The sequence below is a fragment of the Eulemur rufifrons genome, chromosome 16 (assembly GCF_041146395.1).
Source record: "Eulemur rufifrons isolate Redbay chromosome 16, OSU_ERuf_1, whole genome shotgun sequence".
Taxonomy (NCBI): Eukaryota; Metazoa; Chordata; class Mammalia; order Primates; family Lemuridae; genus Eulemur; species Eulemur rufifrons.
The window spans coordinates 51,710,505-51,730,535 of NC_090998.1; the positions used below are offsets into that span (position 1 = coordinate 51,710,505).

The 20,031-nt window shown below is 35.7% G+C and overlaps 1 protein-coding gene across 7 annotated transcripts in view; it reads right to left on the minus strand.

The window, feature by feature from the left end:
* Positions 1-20,031, minus strand: part of GRIP1 (glutamate receptor interacting protein 1) — a 620,258-nt gene that overhangs the window by 361,247 nt on the left and 238,980 nt on the right. For 5 of the 7 annotated variants that reach the window (XM_069491628.1, XM_069491626.1, XM_069491627.1 and 2 more), the window contains exon 1: positions 3,166-3,390. The exons of the other annotated variants lie outside the window; for them this stretch is intronic. In XM_069491628.1, the coding sequence (XP_069347729.1) occupies positions 3,166-3,298 (133 nt within the window). In that variant the 5' untranslated portion in view covers positions 3,299-3,390. Of the gene's footprint in view, positions 1-3,165; positions 3,391-20,031 lie in introns of those variants that run through there. 7 annotated transcript variants of the gene reach the window in all.

A 20,031-nucleotide genomic window follows, 5' to 3' on the forward strand; every position in this document is an offset into this window, starting at 1 on the left:
TTGTATCACATTTTAGAAAATGAAAACTCTGAAATATTTGGTGATTTGCCCAAAGCATCTATCTAGTTTATTCAAACTCTAACTCTAGAATTATGAAAAGATAGAGTGATGAAAGCAGTCTTAAAAAAACCAAATATTAACATACATCAAGTCAATGTAAAGTCAGAGATTTAAAATCAGTCTATCATCATCATTGCTAAAACTCAGTTTCAGTAAAATCATCCATTTTTTGAATAACTTCTCTTTCATAGCATCTGACCCTATTGACATTTTATTTCAGGCTTTGGTATTTAATGAGATCTTAAGTGATGTTGAAGAAAAGGACAGTGAAATTCTAAATCAGAACCCACAATAGAAGAGACATTATTTAGGATAAAGTTAAATTTCAGTAGGCATTTGAAAATGTACTAAACAGAGGGCAAACTTATTGGAGAATTTTCTGGAGGGGTTCTTTCTAAATCAATCTTTCATTATTATATGTATAAAGTCCTTGTGGTAATCTGAACTAATAGAAAAACTGACAAGACAGAATTAAGTTTCTTGGCCGGGTGCAGTGACTCACGCCTGTAATCCTAGCACTCTGGGAGGCAGAGACGGAAGGATTGCCTGAGGTCAGGAGTTTGAAACCAGCCTGAGCAAGAGTGAGACCTGGTCTCTACTAAAAATAGAAAAATTAGCTGGGTGTGGTGGCATGCACCTGTAGTCCCAGCTGGAGGCTGAGGCAGGAGGATCGCTTGAGCCCAGGAGTTTGAGGTTGCTGTGAGCTAGACTGACGCCACGGCACTCTAGCCTGAGTGAGAGAGGGAGACCTGACTCTAAAAAAAAAGGAATTAAGTTTCTTTCAAGAAACACAACAAACACTATAAGGAGAAAAATAAGAATGGCACTTCTGGTTTATCAATAGCACCATTAACTAAGATGTGAATGTCATCAGTAAATTCCACCAAGTTTTGAGCCTTAATGTACATAGTTTTTCTAAGTTATCTAGGGAAACACACAGAGCATAAACTTTCAAATTATGCCAAAAACTAATTAAGATAGATATGCTGTAGATGTAATTGAATTCAACCAAATTACCCATTTGAGAGGATTGGTTTCAAGGATCGGTCTCACTCTTTAATGCTTTCCTACAGTTGTAAAATGTAAGTGGATGTCTCCCCTACCCAATTCAGAGAGGTCCTGAAACTAAAGCCAAAAGATGCACTGAGAGGTCATTATATTAAATGACTTGTCTTCTTTAAAAGCCCTGGCTATCTGACATTTGATGAAATGCCAAATCCCAAGTGCCTTAGCCCATTGTGACACATTCCATTTATTATGTAGCAGTTCGAAGTTGGACTCATTTGCCACTAACTCCACAAGTTATATATTACATAATGGGTGCCTTCTGGTAATCACAGAGAAAACATGTCAATTTCACATCTAAAGCAAATAACTTTTGATATTTAACATCTTATCCTTAGCACAACCTTGACAAATAAGATAAGACATGATTCTCTTTGAATTATTGCACTTGATGTACAAAGACTACTACTTTAGTTATATCATTCTCCTAACTCTAGTTTGGGGATATTTCTTACATAACTCTATAAATACTTCTTCTCGTAGGCACCTTTCATAAACTTACAGAGTATTTCTCTTGTTTTAAAATTCTTACCAAAAGTAGTAGGATGTAGACATTTCAGAGATATTGTTCAATTCTATTTGTGCAAACATGCATCCCAAAACAAACCAGAGAAAGTGTGAATTTGACTTAGTATATATTGATTGCAAAAATGTGCACAACAAATACCAATCTAATTAAAATTCCTAAACTTCTTTTTTTCCCAATTTCTAAGTTTTAAGAATTACACATGCACGCTGACAGTATTTTTTGATGTGACACAAATTTTATTAATAGTTAAATTCTAGAATATATTATGGAAACTAAATTTAGGACACATAGACTGTCACATTAGAAGAGATTATTCATGTAAAAGCATTATAAAAATGAAACATCTCTAAAACTCAGAAATTACTCTGTAAAGGCAACATAGCCACATTATTCAAGGAAATACCAAAGCACTACGATTGTGCATTATTGTGTTACTGCCACCACATGAATTTTCAACCCTTAACTTTCATTATTCATAACAGAATCTCTGCCATTTAGAACTAATTCTCATGGCTTTCAATACCAAAGACATTGGAATCTAAATTATTTATTAGTTAATACTCAGAGGTTCTAAGTGGGATGAATTCATGGTTAGACATCAAAAGGCCAGGAGAAATTAGGATCAAAAATACAAGTTTATAAAGATCCTTATTCAAGAAGATAAAAAAAATTTAATTAAAGAATGTAGCTCACACATAAATGTCATCTCCCTCCATTTAGGACACATCATAAACTCAGTGATCTCTACATGTAGCTGCTTCCTCTGTGTACCCTGAGGCACTTCTGGGCATTTTTAATCTACTGGGACAAGTTTAAACCTCATCAGAAACTTAAAGCACTGACAGGTACAGGAAAAATTCTAGTTCTCTGCTATTTATAAGCTAATTTACAATATGGATATATTATGGATACTACAGGTATCACTGCTACGACAGGTATCACTGCTTCTAGCTGACAGCACATAAAAATTCCCTTAATTTAATAACAAAATGATAAACATGCATCAGAGAAAAGCATTTGAGGTTCCTTGTACAAACAACACTTCAGATTAATCACAGATAACTGTCTAGAAGTCTGTATCAGGAGCATTAAACATCAGCATCAACTTGAACATGAACAATTATTTCTTCCAAATGAGCTAGGCTTCCCTATTCTAAAAGAAAAAGAAAACTAGTTATTGAAAAACAACTACAACAGAACATATTCTTGCCACCTACAACATTCACTTGCAAGATATTTATTGAATGGCTCATTAAAATGATAACATAATCAATTAATTGCACCTAAAATATCAACCATGTATACAGACCTTGGCTGGTGACACTGTCTTCTAGATCCTATCTGACGGCTATTCTTGTACCAAATTAAGCAAAACACAGGACTTCAGTACTTACTGCTCACAGAGAACACCATCTGGGAAACCTTTTGCATTTAAGATTGAAGCTCCGCACAAGGTTTATTGTTATCCCCAGCAAGAAAGAAGGAACCGGAGGGTGGAGGGAAGTGCTTACTTCGAAAATGCTCTGAAGCATAATAATAGACATCCTCATAGCCCTCGTGGTAATCCTCTTCTGGTCGGTACTTTTTCCCCTTTCTTCTCCTAGATCTTCTTATCTGCTTGACAAAACCGAGGAAGCGGTCCATCTCTCTCTCACCGCGCGGTGCACGGCGCGGGGCGCCGCCAGCACCGGAGCTCAGCCACAGCCCAGCTGCTCCGGGAGCTGGCGGGGCATGAACGACCAACGCCGACCTGGGACCAGGACCGCTACCCTTCTATCTGCCTCCGTGCTACCGTCGACGCGGCGACTTTCGCCATGGCAAGGGGGAAAAAATAACAGCGGGACGGGTTTACCTGGACAAGATTTCTCATTTAGTTCAATAAACTGTCAAATTTGCAATTAAAAAAAAAAAAAGAGGAAAAAGAAAGTGAAATGATAATGAAAGACTAAAAGAAGAAATAAACAGCAAAGCTTTGGACTTGAAATAGCTTAAAACACAACAGAAACAAAGTTCAAGAGATTCAGCTGAGGCAAAAGGAGTCCCAGCACTAGAATTTCACTATCCAACGTCCCCATCGTCAGGGGTGGGGGGGTGCCGGAGCAGGGCGGGGCGGGGAAACACGCTATCAATGGACTGAACCAAAACTATAGACTTTTTCCTATCTGCTAATCCCACCCCCTAATCCTAGCACCCCTAATCTCCAAGCACGTGCTTGGGAAACTTCTTAAAAAGCTGTTGTTTTGCAATGGGCAGATTGATTAACCCTTTGTGCTTTCTTGCATATCGTATCAAGGAGCAGTAAAGTGGTTTCATCCATACGCACAGCCCCCTTGCTGACAAGAGTGTGCTGTATGTGTTAATTGGAGCAGCAGGGAGAAGGCTCTGCAGCTGCTTTCAAATGACACGTTCAACCCACTGGGCATTCATGTATTCCAATCGTTGTTTGATCTAAATATTAAAATGCACTTCACAGAGAAGCTTCTCATAGGCTTAGTAACCACATACCATAATCAGCAAATAAGGAAACTACATGGTTCTAGGGAAAAGAAATACAAATAATCCAACTCCACTTACACTGAACTCAAATATAAATCTAGCTGAGTTGTTACGTTTTTAAATATGAAAACAAATGGGCTAAACAGCAAATAGAATTTAATTCTTCTTGGTGAAGACAGTGGAAAGAGAGAAGTTTCAAAATATGCTTACACCCTATTCATCCTTATCTCTAGAAATCTCAAGCTTTAAAAATTTTTTTTTTAAAGTATGACAATCAGAAACACTTCAGACTAGACAAAAGAGGTACTCTAAAGTCCAGACAGGTCAGCATTAATCATGGATAATCTTTTTCTGTCTGATTTAGTTCTTCTTCAGGTCTTTAAGTGAGTGGGAATTTTTAACACCAGGAAAATTTTGATTTGTTTACAATATAATTAATCAAGCATGTCAGCATATTACCTACTAAACTAATGATGTTCTCCAGCTCTATGTTCCCAGAAATATAATTTAAAAAATGGCTTCTTACTGCATACAGGTTGTTCAATATCCATGTAATATCAAGCTTGTAGGACCATCCCAGAGGGAATGGATTGCACTTTGCACTATCTGTTATTAGATTCACAAGCAATTTGTCTCTCTTCTAGGTTTAGACAGTTCTGTATTTGTAGGTATTAATTGCTAATGATGGAGTAGGGAGACATTTACTTAGAGAGGAAAATATTCATCAGCCAAGAACATTTCAGCTCTGAAATATGTAAAGTTACGTTTAATGTTTCCATGAATTTCCCTTATTCTTAGAGATTTCCCATTTTTTAATGTACCAACTTAATGATGCTCACAAAAAGATGCTATAAACTGTTTTATGAGTATCTTTAAACAAAAAAATTACTTGTCCTTAGGGTCCAAATCCTTTCTTTATTATTCTGACTTCCTCAACCTAACCAAACTAGAACAATTAAAAAATAATGAACTAGAAATTTGAAGTTCTGGATTTTAGACCTTGAATAGATCACTAAACAAATGATAACAATAATACATTACTCTTTAATTTAATCTAGCAGCCCTTACAATGAGGGAAGTATCATTATACCTCTATAGATGAGGAAAGAAGGTTTAAAGATGTTTTAGTGGCTTATCCAAGATCATAAAGCTAACACTGGCAAGGCAGGTAATATCAGGTCTTTTTTCATAAAAATTCAGAGATTATCTTGTCTATGAATTATGTGCATTCAAGTTCATTCTTTTCTATGTAAGTTTGCTCTTGAAATGGAGTTTAAAAAGTTATTGACTTTCATTTTTAATGGACCAAACATATATCCTAGGTTTATGTGATTAATTCAACAAGTTCACTTGTCCTCCAGAGATAATTCAGGCAACAATTTTACCCAACTACATCTGAATTATTATAACTCCTAAGTTAGTGGAGTCTACATTATTCAAGTTTTGTAGTAATAAGCTCCCAGTTCAATCTGAAAGGACTAACTTACAGAAAAGAAGATACTTTACTCTTTAATAAAAGAAGATCCCATTTGTATAGAACAACTTAAAACATTCCACTAGAGTTCACTGATTTTCAATTTAAAGAGATTGATTTTCTCAAGCACTGGTAAGCAACCATTTTTGCACAAGAACCCATGCAAAGTAAAATTTCTATATACTGAACTGTTTGTCTTCAGAAATAAATATTAATAGAAAGAAATTGTGCTTAAGCACCATGCTATTATTTGCTCATTTCTGAAGAATTTTATTTGGGAGGTTAACATTTCAATATGTGATTGTAATAATACAATTTTTATGTAAGGGGTAGTTTGGTGGTGCTGGGGAGGAGTTCAGAGTGTAGTCATATATTTGAAGGGGTATGATGGAGGGTGTGACAACCTCTATTAAAACAATCAGATATGCTTGGGAAACAGGAATAGGGAAGCTGTTATTTAGGGGAGGTCTAATTGGGTCACGAAGAATGAAAGGTAGCAGTAGACAACACGAGGGAGGGGAAGCAGGTGTGTGTGTCACAGTCCTAAAGACAGAAGGCAGCATACCTGGTGCTCTGCCTGCCGGGCGGTAGAGGTGGATGGGACCCTTTTCCTCAATCTTCCTGGGTCCATACTTCTGAATTTTCCCATCGTCTAAACTAAATGCCCCACGTTTAGCAATGAAAGACCAGCCTAAAATCTTTAAGGCCTTGCTGCTATCCGACAGTTAGCTAATACCCTCAACAGCTGACAAAGTAGCAGAGTGTAGTTCAAGTCCCTTCCATCAGGCCTACGACTCCTTCTGTACAGAGAATCGTCCTTTCACCCCACAGCACAGACACCAGTTAAGTCGTGCTGTTTACCAGTTATTGCATTCTGCAGTCTAAACAGATGGAATAGTTTAGAGGTTAATAGAACAACTATTTCCCACAAACATGTTTTGTTTGGCTCACACAAGTGTTTGGGGGTTTTGTTGTTGTTTCTTTGTTTTTTAAAACTCGGCCAGCATCTAAAAGTCAGGAAATTTCACAAATAAACATTTGATTTTTTCCTGGAAATATCAAAAGATTGGCAACACTAGGCCCCATTCCAATATGGCAACTATTGATTAGAGCTGAGTAGTGGCTGCCACCCATAAATAAACATGTGCTTTGCTTTCCACTTAGCTACAGTCCCCTCCCCTGGGCCCAATTCTCTCATTCACTTACCACCTGGCCCCTGCAGGCATTTATACTTGTGAACTGAGGTTGAGGTACTATCCTGACTAGCCAGCCCCAAAACAATAATTAACTTAAAAGAAATTGCAACACCCCTATATTTTCACATAAAGAAAGCAGGTTATTATAACAAATTGGATCTTAGTTGAGTGAAAAGTTCACTAGACTGTAATATTAAATTTCTTAGAAAAATTTGTTAACATGAGAAAATAAAATCAGGTTGAATTATTCAACAAAATGTATTTCCACCAAGAACAGCAAATATATGTAAACAAAGTTTTTTCAAAGCAATAATTATTTTCTTTCTGGGAAGCAGGCAATTGCCTATAGAGTATTTACACGGTTTCTACACTCTTCTGAATTAGATTCTCCATCCCTTTTAGGAAAAGAGGAATAAACCAACTATTGGGATTCAATTTACAGCCTTCCCTAGATCACTGATTAAGAAGTATCCTTCTGTGCATATTTAGATTGAGTAATGGTTACAGTGTTTTCTGAGTAACAGTATGGATTCTTAACCCTTTCAGACCCAATACTGCTTTATTGTAGCAAATGATTTTTAATACCCCTCTTAACTAAATGAAATTCATAGATCATGTGACTTATGAACATATAACTTAAACAAAATGTCTTAATAACAATATATATTTAAATATGTTTAATAATATGTATTTAAATAAGTGGCTTTAAGGGCATGACTATAACAAAATATGTAGTTAGATGCTTGCAACCACTTCTAATGAATGAATAACAGAATTTTTTTTTTTTTTTTTTTTGAGACAGAGTCTCGCTCTGTTGCCCAGGCTAGAGTGAGTGCCATGGCATCAGCCTAGCTCACAGCAACCTCAAACTCCTGGGCTCAAGCAATCCTCCTGCCTCAGCCTCCCGAGTAGCTGGGACTACAGGCATGCGCCACCATGCCTGGCTAATTTTTTTTTTTCTGTATATATTTTTAGTTGGCCAGATAATTTCTTTCTATTTTTAGTAGAGACGGGGTCTCGCTCTTGCTCAGGCTGGTCTCAAACTCCTGACCTCGAGCAATCCACCCACCTCGGCCTCCCAGAGTGCTAGGATTACAGGCGTGAGCCACCGCACCCGGCCTGAATAACAGAATTTAAGAGGTAATGAGAAGACATTCCATACAAGGTACAAAAAAGAAAAAGGTCGACAGGTGGGCGGGCACCAGAGTGGGAACTAGTATGTTCACAGTAAAACTGTGAAAAATACCTTATGCCTACATAACAGGATTAGCTTCTGGGCTCAAATAATTGTAAATAAGTTTTCACTTCCAAGAATTTTTATTCATATGCATATGTAAGACTTGTAAAGAATGCAGGATATATTTTCAGTTTGTAAGCATTTCTCCTTCATTTCAGTATTTCTAGCACCCCATCTCCAAAATGCTGGTACCACCCATGCCCGGGCATTGTGACAACCCAAAATACAGGAAAAAACACTCGTTTAGAAGATTTTTTCCCTGAATAATTCCTAATTGAGTCTCTAATTTGATTCTGTCCAATCACTAATTATTTGTGTTGTTTATTAAATAAAGAATAGAGCCACCTGCCTAAACAGTAATACATAGAGCCTAAGTTTATTGGTCTGCAAATTGATGAATAAACTAAGCCAATTCATCCATCTGTGAAATACTTCAAGGTCGACCCTCCTTTGGCTACAAGATTTTGAGTTAAAAAGACTGTGGAGGACAGTGCTTATATTTTGGTAATGTTTGCTTACTGAGCGTGAAATGAAATTTAACTGCGGCATGTCTGCATTTGTAAATTTATTTTGGTTGTTTAGACTTCTTGCAAAATGAAATGTCAGGCAGTCATTCTGAGATTCCAAATATATTAGGCTTCAAAGGGTTCAGGTAACTGAGGTATGCATTCAAAAACTGTTTTTCTATTTTTCCCTACCATGTAGAATTAATTAATATTTTCATGCAGTAACTATGGAATGAGTATAGAGAAGTAAAAACAATAGCATAAAAATAATTCCTGAATTTGCAATGCTAAGTGTGTTGCCTGAATGTTATAAGCGTTTCACACATGCTCATTGTATCAGAATTCATTTTTTCCCTGAAGGTGTATGCAATGTGTCTTAAGAGAAAAGACTTGGACTAGAAAGTCTCTTCTAGCTACAAGATGTTATTATTTTTGTGCAGCTAGATGCTTTGAAGTGATGAAAAATATAGTGCTGATTATGAAGTAAGGTAACTGTGAGACTTCATGGGATCTATTATATAAGCTCCACATTGATGGTTCTGAAGAATGTATTACCTAATGGCTTCTGTTTCCTGGGAATTCATTTCATTCATTCTCTCTCCACCTTCTCCCTTCCTTTTTCCCTCCCTTCTTCCCTTCTTCCTCCTCCCAGACTTGCCCTTTAAAGCTACTTAGAGAGCAAGAAAAATCTATTTTTAAATGGCACACATTTATTTATCTATTTGTGATTGTTTCTTGGTTGGTTGATTTTACCAAAGCACTTAATTTCAAAAATGTCAGGATTTTTGTTGATTCATTTGGCTGTAGGAACATTTTCTTGGTATTTAAAATATTTACCTATGGTCTCACTTCTAAGTTGTCATGAATAATCTAATTTAAATTTCTCTTTTTTCTTCTTCTTCTAAGTGTATTACCATATGATTCATCTTTCCTACCTTCTTGGCCTTCTTCTCTTAAAGCCATTTCTTAGACTCCTCCCCCCATTTGAGCTACCATTTATAAGCAAACTTGTCTGGTTTGGTATCAAATATTTTAAAGTACTTGTGCATTTTCGACTTTTTAGGAGCTGTTTATCCAGTTTGGACTAACCAGTGTTCTTGCCTTTCCTCTTTTATTACTGAACTTTTAGCTGGTTCACTCGTGTGTTCATTTATTCACTCAATTGTCTCACATACATATTACATACTCAATATTTATTATGCAGTGGATGTGCAACAGAATATGGAGAAAGAATTCTAAGCCATCATTCTCCTCGATAGTAGCTTTAGTTGCAAGTTTAGTCAAGAGTCTAAAATCATTAGCTTAAACATGGCTTTTGGAATGTCTACGGTTTAAGGATTCATTTATTCACTCTATAAAATGTATAGTGCCTGTCACATGCTAGATGTTTAATCCACGCCAGCTTTGATCAACTTTTAGAACTGGTCCTATTTCATGTCTTTGCAGGCTGATTTTGGTGTTTGACACACTTTCTAGGAAGAAAACTGTAAATGTCCTTGAATAATTTAAATAGTATGTTTCCATGAACCATAAATAATATGCGCTCATCTCACACTAAATCTGATTCTTTCATTTGACAAATTCTTCCTGTGTGTCTCTAGTGCCTGGCACAGTTCACACTCTAAAGACAGAGCAATGTACTTGAGGGCAGCGCTCCCCACGCTCATGGAGGTCATATTATAGGTGAGATGATAACAGATAATGTACAAGTAAGCACATCCTCAAACCAAGTAATTTCCGATAGTGAGCAGTGACAGGGTGGCATGATGGAAAGTGAATCTGAGGGCTGTATTAGAATGGGGCATTTGCGAAGGCCTCACCAGGAGGAGATGCAATTTGAGCAGACACCTAAATAACAGAGAGAGATCCGTCCGTGCAAAAATCTGGATGGGTGGTGGGGTGGGGGCAATACCTTTGATGCAGCACGAATAGGAAGGGCAAAGACACGGAGCTTGGCATTGTGCCAGGGACAGGACGGAGACCACGGTGGAGAGTAATATGAGAGGAAGCTAGAGAAGTAGGCAGGGACCAGCTCTGCCTGGGCTTCCCGGGCCTGGATAAGAATCGTGGGGTTTTGTTCTACGTGCATCGGGAGCACAAAGAATTCACTGCAGAGTGTTTAGTAAGGAAGTGACATGCTCTGATTTATGTTTAATGTGATCATTCTGGATGTTTATGGGAAATGGGCAAGAGAGAAAATTGGGTTCTTAGAAAGGAATCAAGAATGATGCTTTGGTTTTTGGTCTGAATAACTGGAAGGATAATACAGATTACTATGATGGGAATAACGGAGGAGATACAGGTTTGAGGGCTGTGCCTTGAAATATGTTATATATTATTATTTATGTACTTATTTTATATATAGTCATAAATCTATGAATTCCATTTCAGAATAGCAAAGTTGCCACCCTCAGCTGTGCAACCGAGAGCAGGTTACTCAAGCTCTCTTGGGCCTCATTTCCTGATCTACAAATGAGGGTGGGCAATCGTGCTGGGTTCACGCGACTGTGGTGAGGAATTAAACCAGTCCATGAAGCTCTTGGAGATTGCCACGTAGCAAGAAATAGTTAAATATGCTGTTGTTGTTGTTATTGAGGGTTAATTTACTGAGAACAGCCTTGTCATTTTTATTAATCCTATTATAGGTGCTCTTTACACAACCTTGCAATCATCTGCTTACTTAACTGTGAATTTAAGGCAAAACTGTCCTTTTCATTGTTACATGCTGATTGTCTAACATATGTTTTTCCCTTTATTTATTCAACAAAGAATGTACTGAATACTTACTATCTGTCCAACTGCACTGAGTACTACTGATACCATAAAAAAACAAAAAGCAGACAGTGACCATGTCTTAACAAAGCTTAGATTCTGGAAGGAGAATGACAGTTTATAAAAAAAGTAAATAAACAACAACAACAAAAATCAGTAAGGGGGAATCTACAATTGAATATTTCTATCCTCTATTTATGGGTATACAGAAAGTGTTCCATATAATTTATTTGAAGAATGAAGCAATTACTAAATAGATCTTCTACTGGAATATTACTAACAAAGGACAAGTCAAATCTCATTCTCATGACTCAGGGGTATCATTAGAGGGAAGTGTCAGAATCACATGGGGAGTAGTTTTTTTCAAATCACAATGATCCTCCAAAACCCAGCCCAGGGACTCCCAGAAAGCACTGCCTGCTTCTTCCCTTCCCCATCTCTTCCAAGGGGTCTAGGCCTGAGAGTTACAGCATCCTGGGGTTACTCTACTAGTTAGAAAACTGGTTTGGGTGTTTTAACAAATTAGTAAAAGTGGTTTAAACAAGACAGGAGATTTATTTCTTTCTCATATGAGGGTCTGAGTTGGTGGATGGTGGCCAGGTGGTGGGAGGAAGGAGGTGGTGCTGCTATATGAGGTCATCCAAGGATCTGGGTTCCTTCTGTCCTTTGCTGGAAAAGAGCAAAGTTTTCATTTAAGAACAGGACCAGTAAGTTCCACCTGCCACTTCTGTGGAGATGCCATTGTCTTACAACCACATCTTACTGCCATTGAGGAAGGGAAATGTGGTGTCTCTAAATTTGGGAGTTCCAATTAGCAAAGAATGGGTGAATAGGTAGTGGAGGGCAAGCCAATGTCTCACTTACTTTATTGTAACACTACTTAATACCAATCTTTCCATTGTTATCAAGACCTTCTTAGCCTTCCCTGGAACTGATCTCAAAGATTGTTCAGCAAAGAACCAGTATTTTATTCATCTTTGTTTCCCTGGTAGTAGCATAGAGCTTGGGCTCTGAAAAGCACTCAGTTCCTGTGTGTGGATTGTACTATGGGCTCTATAAAAATTATTTTCTTCTTACAGCCACCTAGTGAGGTAATTATAATAATTCCATTTTACAGGTGCTGATATTTATAAACCCACCCATTAAAGATTCAATAAATTATGGATTCAGTATTTGAAACCAAATATGTATGACCCCTCAAATCCCTTGCTTTTACACTAAACCATACTGGCACATTTTGAGTAAACATCAAAACTTGAGATTACCTTTTAAAAATGTAGCCTCAAAATCTTAGATTAGAGATGTGTTAGAATTTTCAGATGACTAGGAGCCTTAATTTTATCCTATACCAATGAATATTTCTGAATGATGAAAAACATGAATTCTGATGGTAAAGATTTTGAATTTCTAGGCAAAAAGAACCAATCTAGAGGTATCACATTACAGAACTTCAAATTATACTGCAAGGCTACAGTAACCAAAACAGCATGGTACTGGTATAAAGGTAGACAATATCAATGGAACAGAGTAGAGAAGTCAGAAATAAAACCATATTGCTACAAACTATTTTTAACAAAGCAAACAAAAACATAAATTGTGGAAGGGGTGCCCTATTCAATAAACGGTGCTGGGAAAATTCGATAGCCACATGTAGAAGAATGAAACACTATTCCTATCTCTCACCATATAAAAAATTAACCCAAGATGGATTAAAGATTTACAAATATAAGACCTGAAATCATAAAAATTCTAGAAGAAAATATAGGAAAAATTCTTCTGGATATTGGCCTGAGCAAAGAATTTATAACTAAGACCCCAAAAGCAAATACAGCAACAACAAAAATAGATGAACAGGACTTAATTAAACTGAAAAGTTTCTGCAAAGCAAAGGAAATAATCAAAGGCATAAATAGACAACCTATAAAATGGGAGAAAATATTCACAAACTATACATCCAACAAAGGACTAATATCAGAATCTATAAAGAACTCAAGCAAGAAAAAACAAATAGCCCTATCAAAAAGTAGGTACAAGACATGAACAGAATTTTTTCAAAAGAAGATACATAAATGACTAAGAAACATATGAAAAAGTGCTACACATCACTAATCACCAGGGAAATGCAAATTAAAACCACAATGAGATACCACCTAACACCTGTCAGATGGCCATTATTAATAAGTTAAAAAATAATAGATGTTGGTATGGATGCAGTGAAAAGGGAATGCTTATACACTGTTGGTGGGAATGTAAACTAGTATAGCCTCTACGGAAAACAGTATGGAGATTCCTCAATGAACTAAAAGTAGTCCTACCATTCAACTGAGTAGTCTCACTACAGGGTATCTACCCAAAGAAAAAGAAGTCATTATATCAAAAAGACAGCTGCACCTGAATGTTTATCCCAGCACAATTCACAATTGCAAAGATATGGAATCAACCTAAGTGCCCATCAACTGATGAGTGGATAAAGAAAATATATATGTGATACACACACACACACACACACACACACACCCCATGGAGTACTACTCAGCCATAAAAAGGAATGAAATAATGTCTTTTGCAGCAACTTGGGTGGAACTGGAGGCCATTATCCTAAGTGAAGTAACTCAGTAATGGAAAAACAAAACCACATGTTCTCACTTTTCAGTGGAAGCTAAATGATGAGTATATATGGTCATAAAGTGGTGTCATGGACATTGGAAACTAAGGCGGGGTGGCGGGGGGAGAAGGGAGGGCTGTGAGGGATAAACAATTGCCTATCGGGTACAATGTAAATTATTCTGGTGACAAGTACACTAAGTGCCCTGACTTCAGCATTATACAATTCATCCATATAACAAAAAGAATTATACTCCCTGAATCTATTGAAATAATTTTAAAAAAGAAATGCAAATGAATTGTATTCAGTGGAGTGCAATTGATCATTGCCCTCTGGGTAGTCCAGATTTGCATTTACTATAGTTGTAAGATCATTTCGGCATTCCTTATTGTCTATATAATGTGTAGTCCTTTAAATTTCCCATTTGAAACCAGTTGTAGCATACTACTGGTTTCCTCATTAATTAATGATTTAAATAAAATCTTTGATATATTCATTTTTTTAAAAAAAACTAAAAATTAAAACAGCTTTTACATGTTTTAATTGCAATGGAAACAATGAATAAGAAAACTATGAGCTTTTTCTTTTTTGACCACTTAGTAAAGAATGTGACTTTGCTTTGTATTCAGAAAGTATTAGGCTTTAAACTTTTTTTTAATTAAAGAAGGTTATTACTTTTAAAAAGACTGGACTTCTTACAGAATCTTAAAAGCATTTTGGATAAAACAAAAACTAGATCCTCAGCCACTAATGCCCCTTAAATGTTGTCATATCATTTGCTTCATGATGAAGGTCACCACTCTTTATATTTTACACAACAGTACTGTGGGGTTTATAATATTTAGCCTATGCAAGGCACAGGATCTTTGAAATAAGATGTAATTACAGCAATATTTGCAAAAGACTGTTCTTCATAAATATATTCCTCCCTGGGAAAACAAATAGGATTTTGTCCAAGAGTTTAAGAAACACCAAGTTAAACAAAATTAAGCCTGTTTTTCAACTGTAAGACTTTTAATTGCTTCTCCTGCCACTTCTATGTCAGTGTGCACTGTGATTCTGACAGGTAGCAAACTTATTTTACCACAGTATGAATATGTTTTTTTCCATGGATTGTTTTACTTTAAAGCAGTAGTTCTTAAATTATTTGGTCTCAAGACCGCTTTATCCTTTTAAAAATTACTGAGGACATCAAAGAGCTTCTGTTTATATGAGTTATATCTATTGATATTTGCCATATTAAAAATTAAAGCAGAATTTTAAGATATATTTATTACTAATTTATTTAAAACTAAACCTATCATATGTTAACATAAATAATATATTTTATGAAAAATAACTATATTCCTCAAATCAAAAAATATAGTGAGAAGATTGGCATTGTTTTATAGTTGTATAAATTTGTTCAATGCGTAGCTTAATAGGAAAAAGCTACATTTTCATGTCAGATTCTGCATTCAATGTGTTGCAATATGTTGTTTGATCAGAGTGTACAGATCAACCTCACATACAAATGTAGTTGGAAAAGTAAAAAGTATTTTAGTAGCCTTATCAGATAATTGTATACATTCTTCTTTGATACTATAGCAGAATTCAACAAGAGGTAGTTTCATAAAGATTAGTTATAATGTGGAGTCTGAAACTTTGTCAATGAACTTTTTGTACTCTGTTACATTAAAATCCATTGGTCTATCTTATACTTTGAATATATCTTTACACATAGTTTTGTGCATCTTGCATTGGTTGTTTGGAAAACATTGGTTCACTGAGTTATGCAGGTCTTCCCAATGTTAATACATTTCATATTTCACTATATAATACAAATTATCACCACTGATGTCATCAGATAAGTCATTAAGTATCTTGTGAAGCTGTCAGGTGCATTATGGTGAATACAAGTTTTCAAAGTTCCATTTTTCACTTGAAAGCTTGAATTTCATCATTCACAACAAATGTTATCTATTGCTATCCTTGACGTAACAAATTCATCTTGTTCAGTTTTGACAAAATGTCTATCCAATATCCAAGTCTGAATAATTGCCGTTTGCCTGTCCCTTCTTTAAAAAAAAAATGTTATTCCATTGAAAAAGTATCTAATTCAGTTCATAACTCAAACATTCCACCAAGTGCTTTTTTTGAGGCAGCCATAGTTCTTTGGTATGCAACAGAGTGTTTTTAAGACTACTTCCCATTTTGTTAACACAGAATATTTAAAATATGTTTATTATTTCTTCAAAGACATTCTTAAATGAAACCTGCTTTCTGTTTTTTTGCACATGGGTGGTGGTGAAGAATATACAGACTACTAGCACACATTGGTGCCACTGTTTTGGTACTAACGCTCCAGAGGTATTACCCACTATTGGGTGATGCAAATATTATGCACCCCCAGGGGTCCGTAGACTACACTTTGAGAACCACTGCTGTATGGAACTACTCATGAACAAAAACAGAGAAGAGCCTTAATTTACTGTTATTTTCTTGAAATTCTAATAAAGGGTATCCCAAAAAATCTTAGTGCAAATTAAAGCTTTAATAATTTCAGAAATACAAATACTAATAACTTAGTTAAATATCTTTTACATGTATTTAATTTAGTGCATTTGGAAGGATAAAATTTTAATTTGAAATTTTTGTCTGCAACAATTTCCAGATGGCCTGGCAAAGAAGCCCTTTGCTTGGCTACCTCAGTCACCTGACCTGCCTCTATTATACTTTTTGGTAGGTGATATCCAAACCGAAGTGTTTATATCAAAACCTTTTTCATTTGTTGATTTTAAAGCTGGGATTATAAATGCAATCTTTTCAGTTAAAAAATTTTTTTAAGGTTTGAAAATCAACTAGAGCAATATATATAGTATACATGATAGTTATGTTAAACTGCAATAAGAAACATCAATATTTTAAAATGCTAAGTAATCAGCCTTTCAAATGTTGTTTTCTGTAGGTAATTACACTATGTTATTCTTAGGTTACTTGTTTCACAGAGCAATCATGGTAAAAATACATGAATTAAACGATTTACTCAAAGTTGATATTTATTGAATAATTATTACATACCAGGAATTAAGCTGGGTACCACAAAGTATATAGTAAAGGAAGTTTTTAAATAACATATAATACATTGCTATATTGAAACTATTTTTATAATGCCAATACAAGGTAGTTTCAGAGATTTATATGCCAGGAGGTCAAACTAAACTGATAATTTTTAATATTCACTATAAAATTCAACCTAAAACTTCCAGTTTCCTGTTTCACCCATAAGAAGCATGGAAGTCATCACTCCACCCTAATAACAAGTAAAAAGCTAAACAAACTGAAAAATCAACAATTCTTCTTGAATCTCTCAGAGAAGAGAGGTCACAGGGCAAACTGCTGCTCCCAGAACTGGGGAGACAGACAGGCAGATCAGAGAATCACAACTTTCCAGAGCAGAAACTTCCATGAAAACTAATGCAGAGGTAGGAAAGCCTGAACTGAAATTGATGAATTGCTGTAGGCTCAGTGTGGACAAACCTCAGAGATTACAAACTCTAGGGAGACCCACTCATCTGGAGGCCCCTCACATTAGTGACTGTTATCTCCTGAGACTTGGTAGAGTTCTCACAGTGACTATCAGAGAAATATCTCCTCCTGCTTCTGGCAGAAAGAGGAGAAAAATAACCATTTTGAAATGTGCCAAAGCATTTTGTTCTTCTTAATAAGGCCTTCCCTCAGGAGAAACTATTTTAGCAGAGCCTAACCTGTTGGGGTTTTATCAGAGCCTAACTGACCTAGGGTAGGGAAATATCCAACTCCAGCCCTCTATAAATACCCTGTCCTGCCCAAGGTGGTAGGGAAGGTGAATGACTGAGAAGCACTTGTAAAGGTCACGATCCAGAAGTACGGGCTCACTAACAGACTGAGATCTAATCATAGGAGTACAGAATGCTTCCCCTACCCCACCAATCACTAAAGGCTTATTTACTAGAGTTCCTTTTGCCCAGTACATCATGTCAAGCTTTCAACAAAAAATTACAAGATGTAAGAAAAAGCAAAAAAACAGTTTGAGACATAGCAATCATCGGAACCAGACTCAGATATGACAAGAATGTGGAATGATCAGATTATGAATTCAAATTAACTATTATTAATATGCTAAAAGCTCTAATGGAAAAAGTAGATAACATGCAAGAAAAGATGGATAATATAAGCAGAGAGATGGTAATTCTGAGAAAGAATCAAAAAGAAATACTAGAGATAAAAAAACCTGAACAGAAATGAAGAGTGCCTTTCGTGGGCTCATTAGTAGACTGAGCGCAGCTGGGGAAAGAATCTCTGAGCTTGAGGATATGTCAATAAAAAACACAGAAAAGCAAAGAGAGAAAAGAGAAGAGAATATGGAAGAACTGCTGGAAACTACAGAAGCTGTAAAATATATATAGTGGGAATACCACAGGAAAAGCAAAGAGAGAAAGGAACAGAAGAAATAATGACAGAATTTCCTCCAAATAAATGTCAGGCACCAAAACACAGATTTAGAAAGCTCAGAGAACACCAAGCAGGATAAATGCCAAGTAAACTACATCAAGGTGTATTATGTTCAAACCTCAGAAAATCCAAGGTAAAGAAAAAAAAAATATTAAAAGTAGCCAGAGGCAAAAATCACCCTACCCATAAAGAAGCAAAAATAAGAATTACATCTGGCTTCTCCTCAGAAACCTTGCAAGCAAGAAGAGAGCACACTGAAATATTTAAAGTGTTGAGAGAAAAAAGCCCAGCAACCTAGGATTCTGTATCCTGTGAAATTATTCGTCAAAAGTGAAAGAGTAACACTTTCTCAGCAAACACTGAGAAAATTTGTTGCCACTAGACCTGCCTTGCATGAATTGTTAAAAGTTCTTCAGAAATAAGGAAATTGATAAAAGTCAGAAACTCAGATCAACATAATGAAAGAAAGAACATTAGAGAAGGAATAAGTGAAGGTAAATAAAAACTTTTGTTTTTCTAATTCTTAAATGATTTAACATTACAGTTTGTTCCAAATAATAATAGCAATAATTTACTCAACTACATATTCTTATGTATGTGTGTATATATATTAATATATATATGATTACGTATGCTCTGTGAATGTGTATATGTATATATGGTTACGTATGTTCTGTGTGTGCACATATATATGGTTATGTATGCTCTGTGTGTGTGTATGTGTATATATATGGTTATGTCTGCTATGTGTGTGTGTGTATATATGGGTATGTATGCTTATGTATAAATAGAATGAATGATAGCAATGCTATATGGGATGAGAAGGAGGAATTAGTAAATTTTATTATTAAAATGTACTTGTATTACTGATGAAGAAGTATAATTGATATGCTGAGAGGAGAAAAAATGGAATCATATAAAATGCTCAAGTATAATCACAAATGGCAGAAAAAGAATGGAAGATAAAAAACATGAACAAAGAACAGGGTAACGAATAGAAAACAGTAAAAATGTGGTACCTCTTAATCCAACTCGATCACTAATCACTTTAAACATCAATGGTCTAAATACAACTAGAAGACAGAGAATGTCAGAGTGGATCAAAAAACAATCCCCAATCAAATGTTGTCTATAAGAAACCCACTTTAAACCTAAAGGCACGTACAGATTAAAAGTAAAGAGATGGAGAAAGATATACCAGGCTTATGCAAATAAAATAAAGGTAGATTAGCTATAAATTTCAGGCAGCAGATGTCAAAACAAGAAAAATTATCAGGGATAAAGATGGGGCATCATATAATGATAAAGAGTCAATCTCCAAGAAGACACATCAACATCATTAACTTGTATGTGCCTAACAAGAAAGTGTTAAAATGCCTGATGCAAAAAATGATGATGATGAAATTGTGAGGAGAAAGGGGTGAACCCACTATTATAGTAGGAGACTTCAACATTCCTCTATCAAAAATATACAAATCCAACAGGTAACAAATCAGTAGGGATATAGCTGAATGCAACAGTGCCATCAATCACTGGATATAATTGATATCTATACACAGCTTCATCCAACAACAGCAGAATACACATTCTTCTCAAGCTCACATGGAACATACACCAA